This window comes from Thunnus albacares, chromosome 16, assembly GCF_914725855.1.
Source record: "Thunnus albacares chromosome 16, fThuAlb1.1, whole genome shotgun sequence".
Lineage (NCBI taxonomy): Eukaryota > Metazoa > Chordata > Actinopteri > Scombriformes > Scombridae > Thunnus > Thunnus albacares.
The window spans coordinates 1,897,784-1,909,246 of record NC_058121.1 but is presented as its reverse complement, the minus strand read 5'-3'; the positions used below and the strand labels follow the sequence as shown (position 1 = coordinate 1,909,246).

Genomic DNA, 11,463 nt, shown 5'->3' with positions numbered 1-11,463 from the left:
GAGATGTGATGTGACTTTTCACTATTTTTAAACATTTTTATGGACTAAATGACTCATTTAAAAATCAAAACTTGATGCTGGAGTGTGTCCCATTTGCTGAATTAAAATTTCTCCATCCTCACATCTCTCACTCACATCCTCGCTGGGAGGAGCTAAGATGTGATGAGGAGATGCGTTAGCTAGACGCTGCACTGCCACGCAGCTCTCTTAACTCTTGATTGATCTGATTAGACCTCTGGGAATCATGTGAGGTCACATATGAGGGCTGTAACTAATTATTTTCATAAACCAACAGTACAAAATCCACACTCAGTTTACAGTCATATAAATCTGCAGCAAATTCTCCCATTTGAGAAGTTTTACATTTTTGCTTGATGAATAATTTAAACAATAATCAATGAATTGTTACAGCACTAGTGGCAAACTCTCTGTGCCAGTAAGAATGATAAAGGTGTGTGTTGTCCTGCTCTAACTGCTGAATCAGGAAGATGTTAATGAAGCACAGTCTAATCAGCTGACCATCTGCACTGCATCATCACAACACAATAACCATGACAACCATAAAAAGAGCCAGAATGTTCAGTGTGATGGAGGACCGACTCAAGAAGTTTCATCTCTCTGCAAGTTGAATTTGTCAATATATTAAAATAATTATAAAATAATGGCTGTGTATGCTTTGGAACATTTTTAGCACCATCACATGGTGATTTGAAGTGGAGTAGAACATACAAAACGGTGGATGAGCCCTTTAATGCTACTGAAGGTAAATCCACTTCAGCATCACACCTGGTAACGCAAAACAACAGGCTGCTGTCTGATTTTTTTTTTTTTTTTTATACCTGTCTGTGCTCTGATCCTGTCCACGGTGATGCACAAGATCTACTAAAACTTATCTGTCTGCCAAGAATTTGTATCTTGTTGAGCCCAGAGAAAACCACGAGACAGTTAAATAGAAGCTTTTAGAGAAAACTTAACGTGTCCTTGTTTTAATTCACTCTGTCTTCACAATCACACACACACACTCATTAACAGAACGTTCTGCCATCAGTCCCATTTGGAAGTCTTCCTCCTCATGTATCTCTCTCCTTCGCTGTCGACGGCCTCGTAAAGCTGCTGGTCGTTTTCTTTCATCGCATGCATGTAGCCCAGGTAACCCACGCACAAGGTGATGGTGACCAGTCCAAACGCCATCAGTGGTTTATTCTGCAAAAAAGAAGACAGCTTTGTGTTAGAGTGACAGGTGTGAAGAGGATTCATCTGTCAGTCTGATGAACAGTCTTCACACATACGGACTCAAAAGCAGTGACGGCTACAGCTGCTGTTCATTCTGTGTGAGTGGAACAATAAGTCATGAGTCACCTTCCAGGACATGTTATTACTCAAAAGAGTTGCCTTATCTTTATGAGACTGAACTTATAATTAAAGGACTTGTTCACAATTTTTCAAGTGTGTCTTAAAACAACACCTGTCCTTTAAGATTATTTTGTAACTGGGTCAAAAATGACATTTTACCCTCAAACAACGGGGCAGTTTCAGTCTTTTCACTGTCTAGATGATAAAGGTTCACATTCAGGTCTTCATTATAAATGGTATAAATGTACCTGATATAAATGACGTCATTACTGTCTGCTGTGCTGCTTTGTGATTCACTGTCTACATGTCTTTACATTAAGGACAGATGTCTTTACCTCACAGTTATCACCAAACTGTTAACATTACAACAGGACTCACGAGTAAATAGAATAGCTAAAACTTAAATAAAGGTCTATTCCAAAACTAAATTCATTTGAAATGTATTCATCATTTAAAGACAGTTATAAAACGCATTTTGATACATTTGTGTCACACATGAGACTCCACGGTGGATTTCTGAGCTGCTTTGCTAATTTACAAGCAGAAATTTAAATTTAAATGTGACTGTTTTCCTCATATATGAATACATAACCAGGCTGTTCTGTGTCTTACAGGCTTGATGAAGAGTTCAGGGTTGACAGCTCGGAACAGTGTGGTGGTCTGTGCGCCTCTCAGCCCGGGAGTCCTGAAGCCTTTCTCCCCGGAACCCTCGTTCCCTTTACCGGCCTCCTTATCTGACATGTCCGCTCAAATCTATAAACCGCAGTCCTCTGAGAAAATATGGGATAATGAAGCCCGAAATGTTCACATAGCGCACTTTCAGACTATACTGCCTCTGTGTTTACAGCGGCAGCCATGTTTCAAAGTCAAAGACGACTGCGACATTGAAGAAGAAGAAGGAGAAGAAGAAGAAAGTGAAGAATCTGCGGTCACAGCGCCCCCAGTGGCTGAGCTGTCATGTTGCTATCACATCTGTTTATCATAATGGAAGATTAGTGGAGAATTACATTTGGGCAAATTGTTTCTAGTAGGCGGCATTCCCACTGGGAAAAAGAGGTAAAAAAAAAGAAGAGAGAAGTAAAAATATGGTAAAAAAAATGATTAACATGTTAAGGGACCCTGTGACAAAAAAAAGCCGTACGCCCCTATTCACCCCCCTGTTTTTCCCACTCTCTCTACAGTACATTAGTACATTAGTATTTATGAATTATATATCTATTTGGTAACATGTACAATGTAAGAACAGTATCATAAAGGACTTCAAACTAGATTTTAAATTGAGGCACCTCTTTAAAACAAGGCTTCTAAATATTAAGGCCTCTATTATATGATTTTATACTGTGCCATAGTGGTGCCTATGGTATTTTCTGTCAAAATCTGCAGATAATCACTTTACAACAAACTACTTGTCACACCATGAGCACAGAGCCCTCTTGCCTCCTGATGTTGGGGGCTCTGGGGCAGTTGTCTGCTTTGTGTGATTGGAAATGCAACCTTGTTTGTAATTGTAACTCTCTGGGTAAAAACATACCTTAGTATCTCTCTCTCTTTCTCTCTCTCTCACTCACACACACACACACACACTGACACGTGCATGGAAAACCTAGGCACAATATGTGGGTGTCTGTGCACATCATATAAAATCTGTATTGCTGAAAGCTCCGCTATATGTGACAAACTCTACTCAATCCTACTTCTGACTATTCTATTTAATTTTAATTGGTGACAAATTAAACATAGTTTAATGTCTTGCACCATTTGTTAGGAACTTTGTGGAACTTGTACTGAACTAGAGCTGAACTTTAAAGAATGACTAAACAAACAAACACAAACAAACATCAAAAACATACACAACCTGAGGCAAGATAACCTGAGGCAAAGGAGAAGCTGTGGTTTTCTGCACCTAGCAGACATCCCTAGATTTTAATCTCAAATGTGAAAAAGAAGAAGTTCAAAGAGTTCCACATAGTCTGATGTAAGTGACAGATAAAGAAAAGGTTACTATTTTGTGTAAAATCATGTAACATGAGCATGTAGCTGATAGATGTCCTGGAGATTAACGGTATGTGTCATTACAACTAAGAGGAAATTGTAGAGTTATAAAAAGACCTTCTTTTTCCATAGGGCTTTTTGAGAGATCTCTTTGAGACTCTCTTTAGTCTTTTAGCTTTTTGCATTTTAACTTTTTGCACAAGTTTTTGTATTTTACTTCTTGCAACTTATATTATTTATTTTGTTAAAACCAAATAAAACTGGTTTGTATTTTTATACACTCCAACCACAGTTCCTGACTTGTGTTCATCTCTGAGGTCTTCTGGTTTCTCTCAGGTAAGTGAAGACATCTCACTTGGGATAGACTGACATTAGTTTTACATTTATTTAGATTAAAAATTATGATGAAATTTGTAAAGGATAATCTAGGTTTTTTTGTGTGTATGTATGTATTATTGACTTACTTATTTTATTTTATTTCTCCCCTTTTTTTTTCTCTATTATTAATATTTCACACTAAAAACGTATAAATGTTGTAGGAATGATGTAGGTATGAACAATATCATATGTATAACTCTTGTACTCCTGCGATAAAGTATATAAAAAAAGATGTACTGACTGAGGTCAACATGCTGCTATACATGTGATTGATGTATGATTTCAGAATAGAATAAGATTGAGAGATTTATTAGGGATTAATTGGCTAAACAGTTAGGGCTCTGAAACTGCCCTATAAAACCAGGCGAGTGCCCTCGACTATCAGACTGGGCTTCCTCCAGAGATGACCTGTTAGAAGGTCATCTTGGAGTATTTTCAAACCTCCAACACCTATTTGCACCAGTACACTTTGTTGTGACCCAGGCTGTTAGGATTCCTGACTAAATAGGCCCGTTGGTAGTGGTTCAACGACAGCTGGTGATTATAGAAGCCAGGCTGAATCTGGTTCCCATAGCAAGGCTGGGTTGGTCTTGCATGTAGATTCTGGGAACCTGGTTCGATACCTAGGTCAGAGGTAGAGGACAACCGTCAACTTCTCTATGTAAAACCTTAATTTGCTATTAAGTAGTAATCAGTAGTATAAAGTAGCATAAACTAGAAATACAAGTTCAAGAACAAATACATTGCACTATATTGTGTGTATGTAGATATATATCTCTTTTTTTTTTTTAAATTATGCATAATTATGGTAAATTTTATGTAGAATTTCAATGAAGACCTTTATTCAAATACACAGCCAGGTTTACTATTTAGATGGAAACAGCACCACCCAGTGGTTGGAATAACCAACAGCAAAGGTCTCACTGATTCTATCCTCTTGACTGATATCTTAGCAGAATTGGAAGTATTCAGAAGTAAAAGTATCAATACCACAGTCTAAAAATACTGCAGGATAAATAAGAGTCCTACTTACAAATTGTTACTCATAATACATAGAAATAGCTCCTGAGTGATTAGATTCATACTGATGCATTACTGTTGAAGCAGCATTTTACTGTTGTGTTTCGTGCCAATTTGAACTTTCTTATAAACTGATGAGTTAATACAAAAAATAAGTAGTAACCATGGATGTCAGATAAATGTAGTGGAGTTAAAAGCATAATATTTCTCTCTGAAATGTTGTGGAGTAAAAAAAACATGTAAAGTTACACAAAACAGAAGTAAAACACAAACACCTCAGAGTTGTACTTGAATCCTCAGGGCCTATTTCCATTCCACCACTGGCTAGAATAAAATGATTTTCCCCACACATTGATCCACGACTTCTGCCAACTCTTTAAAAGTCTATGTTAATGTATAATGTCCCTTACAATGACAGGGGAGGCTTTACTTTATTAAAATTATATGTGGTTCTGATGTTAAAGTTTTGGCAAGTGTCCCAGGTTACCTAACTTTACCCAGGTGAACAATGGAAATGGAAATAGCATCTCTTAGTAGCTAAAATATCCTACTGATTATATCCACACTGATTGATATAATGGATCAGGATACTGTACAAATATAACACAGACATATATGCCAGTCTCTCATTGGAATATAATATGATATCATATGAACTGTACAGTAAAACTTGTACACTGGAGACTCATCAGATCTAGTATGCTGCTTTCTTTTCTTTAGGATTTAGGATAGAATGTAGATCTAAAACCTGACAAATAACAAACAGAGACATTAAACAGGCACAAGCCTGAGGCTACATGTATTATTCACTAACAGTGTAATGTGATCTGACTCTCATCAAAGTTACATGGGTGAGAGGTGAGAGAAGAAGGAAATAAAACAGTGCTGTTTTAAAGGTTATTTCAGTGTTCTCCTCCCCCACACTGAATCTGAACAGGACCTACAACAGATATTATTTGCATTAGACAGCTCCATGGTGATGTCCGTGTACACACACGCACACAGACACACAATTCACAGGATACCTGCATATTCAACAGGTGAGCTGGAGGAAGGCTCCTGGTCACATGATTTAAAGTAATTTACAGTAAAGTTTGCAGTCAAAACAAAACAGAAAGTGTGTGTTCAGATGATCTTATAGCTACTGTGGTATTTAGAGGAGTCTGAGTGGAAAAGGTGCGCAGATGTGCAGGTGAAGCAGACAGCAGAGGACACACAGCACAGAGCTGCACAGAGGAAACCCCCCCAGGCACTGCCGGTAAGGTCTCCACTCTCTTTCACTAAAGTTTACACAGACTTTTAGGACTTATTTCACCTAATAGAACGATGAAATATCAGCTGTCTGTGACACACACATTACAACAATAAAAACACAGTAAGTCATGGTTAATATGTTTTTAAGAATTGAATTTGCTATGTTCATGTATAGGCTACTGTAAGAATATATATGAGTCTTTTTACAGTTATAGGATAGAATTCATTATTATATTTGATTACTAATATAATTATTAGGCCTATATATAGCCAACAATCATACAGTAATATATGTTCACTCACTGTAAAAAGTTTGCTATGGAACAGTTATGGAGTTTTATTTATCATTTGGTATAATTCAGGCTACTGTGATAAATATATGGGAGTATTATTAGACCATGTCAAAAGTTTTATGTCACAGAATATCTCTTTACTTACCGCATTACCTCCCTGCCTGCTGTGGTTAGTCTCATCTGTGGTGCCACTGCAAACGTCTTTACAACATTTATAGCAGGTGTTACTAACAATGGTGCCGACATTGTATTTATCTCACGTTATGATAGCTGTAAAAGACAAAAAACATACAGAGTCACGAGTTTTGATATCTGATAGCAGATATTGTATTTGTGCACAATAATACACGTCATCTGTACAATGAAATGCTTGAGATGAGGCTCAGGACAGTACTGCAGGCAAAAGTAATTATACACAGTAACAATAAGATAAACAATAAGTTATAATAGAAAGAATAAAGATTTAAGATAAAAGAAAATACAAGAAAAACTCCTGCAGATTAGGAATAATTGACAGTAGATGAAATAACAGTGTATAAATAAATAAATAGAGTGGAGTATATGAGAATAGTGATACAAATAGTGTAGTGTAGCTGCTGTAGCCTCACAGAATTTTGACAGGTTGCAGATTTTGGTACAACAAAACAGACAAAACAGCATCAAAATCTGTGAATTTTGTGAATACTATGGTGGCACCATGTTTGATAACAGCCATTAAAATCAATTCTGATATGATACGAACATTTGCAGTGGCAGTATATGAGAAATCAGGTCACAGCGTTTGGTGTAACACCGACGTTTACGATGTCCTAAACAGAATCTGTAATCCACCTAAATACATCTGCATATTGCAATGTGTGAATGCAGGAGAGTCAACCAATCACTGAGGCTGGATAACCAGCCAGGAAACGCTGCCACAGTCTCAGTGTTGGCTTATGGCCATTTGAATATATTTGCAAATTTGTTTGGAAATATGAACCACTGAAGCACAGAGTTGACTGCAGCAATGAGGGCCTGATAGGAGAAGTCTGGTATTATCCTATAGTCTCAGAAAATAGTCCCCAACAAATGCACTATTTCCTCCTGTTTGAGTAACGTTTGCTAAAAACCACAGTGACCAGCTGTTTTAGGAAATGACTGAACCTTTTTTAAAAATGAAACAATATATTTGTGAGCCAATTTTCAATTTACATCTTCAGTAGGAACCAATGGTGTTGGGACTGAGTGCTGCAGACAGAGTAGAGAAGTCAGAGAGTGTTGAGAGACGTGTTAACACATTTTTGCTTTGGTTTATTTGTTAACAGTAAAAATATAAAGTAACACCAGCCTTATTCTTTAACACCAATGACTTGGGACCTCATTTAACTTTTGGTCTTTTGACCTGGAATGACTTGATATCCTCCCCAAAGACTAAAAATGATGTTAATAAAAGTGTGATGTGTGGTGAGATTGTTTTGCCAAATAATGACTTGTTTCAGAGTTCAAACAAAGTTCAGGACTTGGTCTTGATTCAGGACTTCGTAGCTAAGATTTGAGACTTACAAAACAACTGTATAAACACAAATACTCCAAATGTCTTCACAGGTGACAGAGAAAAATGAACTGGGGATTCCTGGAAAACATCCTCAGTGGTGTGAACAAGTACTCTACTGTCGTCGGGCGCATCTGGCTCTCTGTGGTCTTCCTCTTCAGGATCTTGGTGTACGTGGCGGCGGCTGAGCAGGTGTGGAAGGACGAGCAGAAGGACTTTGTGTGCAACACCCGGCAGCCTGGTTGTGAGAACGCATGCTTCGACCACTTCTTCCCCATCTCCCAGGTGCGTCTCTGGGCTCTGCAGCTCATCATGGTGTCCACCCCGTCCCTGCTGGTGGCCCTGCACGTGGCCTACAGGGAGCACCGCGAGGCCAAGCACAGGCGTAAACTGTACGAGGACAAAGGCAGCATTGATGGAGGCCTCTTCTGCACGTACATCGTCAGCCTGGTCTTCAAGACTGCCTTTGAGGTGGGCTCCCTGCTGGCTTTCTACTTCCTGTACAATGGCTTTGAGGTACCCATGCTGCTCCGCTGCAGCCAGAGTCCCTGTCCCAACACGGTGGACTGCTACATCGCCAAAGCCACAGAGAAGAAGATCTTCCTCTACATCATGGGCTGCACCTCTATCCTGTGCGTCGCTCTGAATTTTGTGGAGCTGGTGTACATTGTTTGGAAACAGTTGTGGAAATGTTTCACCAGGCGATACATCCCTGTGGAGGAGAAGGAGGCTTTCAGCAGCAGCCGGCCACCTGTCTCCATTGTAAACAAGTTTGCCTCCGCTGAGCCCACACCAAACACAGATACAATCACCACAAAGTTGGCATCTGCTGCTGAAAACCAGTCTGTCCGGTTGTAGAGGGCAGGGACTTACTGAGAGCTGGTGTTCTTATCTCAGCATGAAATCACAGTGGAACCTTTGTTTACTTGACACATTAACATGGAGAAAAGGCTTTAGCAATCTGTCATATTATTATTATCATAAGTGTAAACAGACCTCTAATGACACATACTAATAAACAGATAAAACACTAATGAAGGCTGTCATGACTGATCAAATTACTGACACTATGGAATCTCTAATGAAGGTTTCAGTTCTATTGCAAACATGAAAACTAGACAGCTCCATTTTAATTATGACTAGTCATAACTCAAATTCAACGCTTGCTCATTATAATTATAGGGGCCTTCTGCCAAGTTTAGGTGATTTTATGTGTGGAGTGCTCAGCCTGTCAAACCAGTTGCATGATGTTTCATGTGGCATCGTCAAGTCTGGGAAAATAACCCTTGATCATGTCATCATGATCTTATCTTGGGTTGGGCTGGGAAATATGCTACCAAATTACAATATGGAATATCTCGGCCTCTGCTGTTTCAGTTTTGAAAAATCTAAATCATTGGAGGACATCTCTAAGACTTGTCTAGATTATCTTTGTAATATCTACATTACCAGTCATAATGCAGCTATAGATATGTTGGAGCTGTGATTGGAGGTAAATTAAATGGAGCTATGTTTCTTGAATGATCTTGATTTATTACTCATCAAAAGTCCCTGTAAGACGCTGTAGCAACAAGTTGTTTTGGATATTTTAAGAGCAGTTTTCTTCTGACTAGTACTAGCCAAATGGTTCAATATTACATAAATAAATAATACATTATGAAATGAATCATCCTCCTAATAAATACAGACAAAAATGTATGACTGAATCACATTTTGTTTTTAATTTAACCTTTATTTTACCAGGCAAGATATTAAGAACAGTTTATTTACAATGACGGCCTGTATGTGTTGTAAAATGATCCAATACATTTTTAAAACTATGCTCAATATTTTGACAATAACAGGGTTTATTGTGAGTAATTTTTGCTGTTTTTAGTTAAAAAATGTTGTATTGCTTGGTGTGAATGAGTGACCAGCAATCTGGCTGACATTTTGAAATGAAATCTAATGAAATGAAATGTCTTATTTAATATTCACATCATGTTATTCAGACATGATGCTGAACATCAGTGCTTCACATCCACACGGCAGTTTAGTTCTCAGGTGTAGGTAAAAGTGCAATCCTCCACAGACACCACTGATAACTTCACAAGCTCTTTCCAGTTAACCTCTTTGGTAACATTTTAATTTTCTTTATGAATAAGTTTTTAATAGTCAGATAGCAGATAAAGAATTGTAATTTTGATTGATGAGAGAAACGAATGCTTTCAGACTACAGTTATTCTTAGAAACAAAAGTCAAATTAAACTATTTTGTGTAAAACAGCTCGCCATAGATTAAAAGACTAAAAACACCACAGTATGTCACTGTCAACCTAACTCCTGGTCTCAGCGGTTGTCATGGTGGTGACTGTGGGCTCCAGAGGAACAGAGGTTGTGTGTATTCTGAGGGTCAGCAACCACACAGAATGAAAGTCTTCCCATGTTTCACTCTTTCACGGTTCACAGTTTTTTCTATCGTTTGAGCAACAGTGATTGAGAGGATGAAGTGACTTCACCGGGTGATTAGCACTGATCAGAATGTGTGTGATGCACAACAAAGACAACATCTATCTTAATTAGATGCATGGAACTTAGATTAACTGATAGGTTAACTGATCATATATATGGAAGCGTAATGCATTCGCTTGAGAAAAAAATCAGCTGTTTTTCTGAATTAAGGAGATATCTCAAAATCTCAAGAGAAGCTCTCATTCTTAGCTGAGAGCTTGATTTCATGGAAGCAAACATATCCTGCCTGTTAAGTTGAATCCAATGTTATTGTGGTTTTGTTTTGAAGAATTTGGGAGATACTGGTGTCTTTAGATGATATTGTTATTAGTTTGTCAACTCTGTGCAGGCACCTCAGGACAGGCAAAAATGTTTCATCAAAGCCCAAAGACAGATGAAACAAACACAGCAGACTGCCTAGAGAGCTAAGAGGTTATTTTATCTTGCAATTCCCACAAACAGGTACAGTGGGATGACTCAGCTTTGCCCTTCTGGCAAAATAAAACTTACAACAGGTCAAACATGAATGAAAAGTACAATGTATTATGTTCATAGGAGAACACAGAGAAAACATGACAAGAAACGGGTGCATGTATTTTCCAGAACCTTCGCCACACGCAGAGGCCGTCCTTACCGTAATTACACTACTTTAGGTGCAACGAAGTTCAGACGGCTGGCTTGAACACAGTTTGGCACCCGGCGGCTCAAGTACAGCAGTCAGGATTTTGAAGTATGTCATTAATTCAGAAAAAAACGGATTAGAATTTTTTTTTTTTCAATGAAAACTTTTCTCAAAATACTGAAATAGTTATCTCGTTAATTCAGAGACACAGAGCAGACGTTTTTCTCAAGTGAATGCATTACGCTTCCGTACATATCTTTAGATTTTTACATTCTATAACTTATATGTGTACGTATATGTGCAGTTGCTATTTAGAACTGCATCTTCATTTTAGACTACTGATGGTGTTTATGAACATGTAAAGTGCAATAATACCGTAAATGATTAATAAATACAATTTAAACTAAATCTGTTGTTTCTCAGCTACTCTGTCAATCAACTCTGCAGTTTATCCACAACTTAGAGCTCATTTAGAGAAGCGGACTTGAACTTATTCACACAGACAGTAAAGGTCACTAAATACAGAAATAA

General features: G+C 38.0%; 2 protein-coding genes across 2 annotated transcripts; one reads left to right on the top strand and one right to left on the bottom strand.

The window, feature by feature from the left end:
• Positions 1-945: 945 nt before the first annotated feature.
• On the bottom strand, positions 946-2,258 carry smim8 (small integral membrane protein 8). The gene is made up of 2 exons (XM_044376930.1): positions 1,966-2,258; positions 946-1,203 (listed from the first exon to the last, which is right to left on the bottom strand). The coding sequence occupies exons 1-2, from the start codon at positions 2,092-2,094 to the stop codon at positions 1,045-1,047; spliced, it is 288 nt and encodes a 95-aa protein (XP_044232865.1). The 5' UTR covers positions 2,095-2,258; the 3' UTR covers positions 946-1,044.
• Positions 2,259-5,677: 3,419 nt separating this feature from the next.
• gjb7 (gap junction protein beta 7) lies at positions 5,678-10,822 on the top strand. The gene is made up of 2 exons (XM_044377309.1): positions 5,678-6,001; positions 7,875-10,822. The coding sequence occupies exon 2, from the start codon at positions 7,888-7,890 to the stop codon at positions 8,677-8,679; it is 792 nt and encodes a 263-aa protein (XP_044233244.1). The 5' UTR covers positions 5,678-6,001; positions 7,875-7,887; the 3' UTR covers positions 8,680-10,822.
• Positions 10,823-11,463: the final 641 nt, after the last annotated feature.

What these genes read in the sequence shown, in the direction of transcription:
- smim8 (XM_044376930.1), bottom strand. Translation starts at nt 2,094, where the DNA reads ATGTCAGATAAGGAGGCCGGTAAAGGGAACGAGGGTTCCGGGGAGAAA. An exon ending in CTGAACTCTTCATCAAGCCT is followed by an intron (nt 1,204 to 1,965) that starts GTAAGACACAGA and finishes TCTTTTTTGCAG; the next exon opens with AATAAACCACTGATGGCGTT.
- gjb7 (XM_044377309.1), top strand. Translation starts at nt 7,888, where the DNA reads ATGAACTGGGGATTCCTGGAAAACATCCTCAGTGGTGTGAACAAGTAC.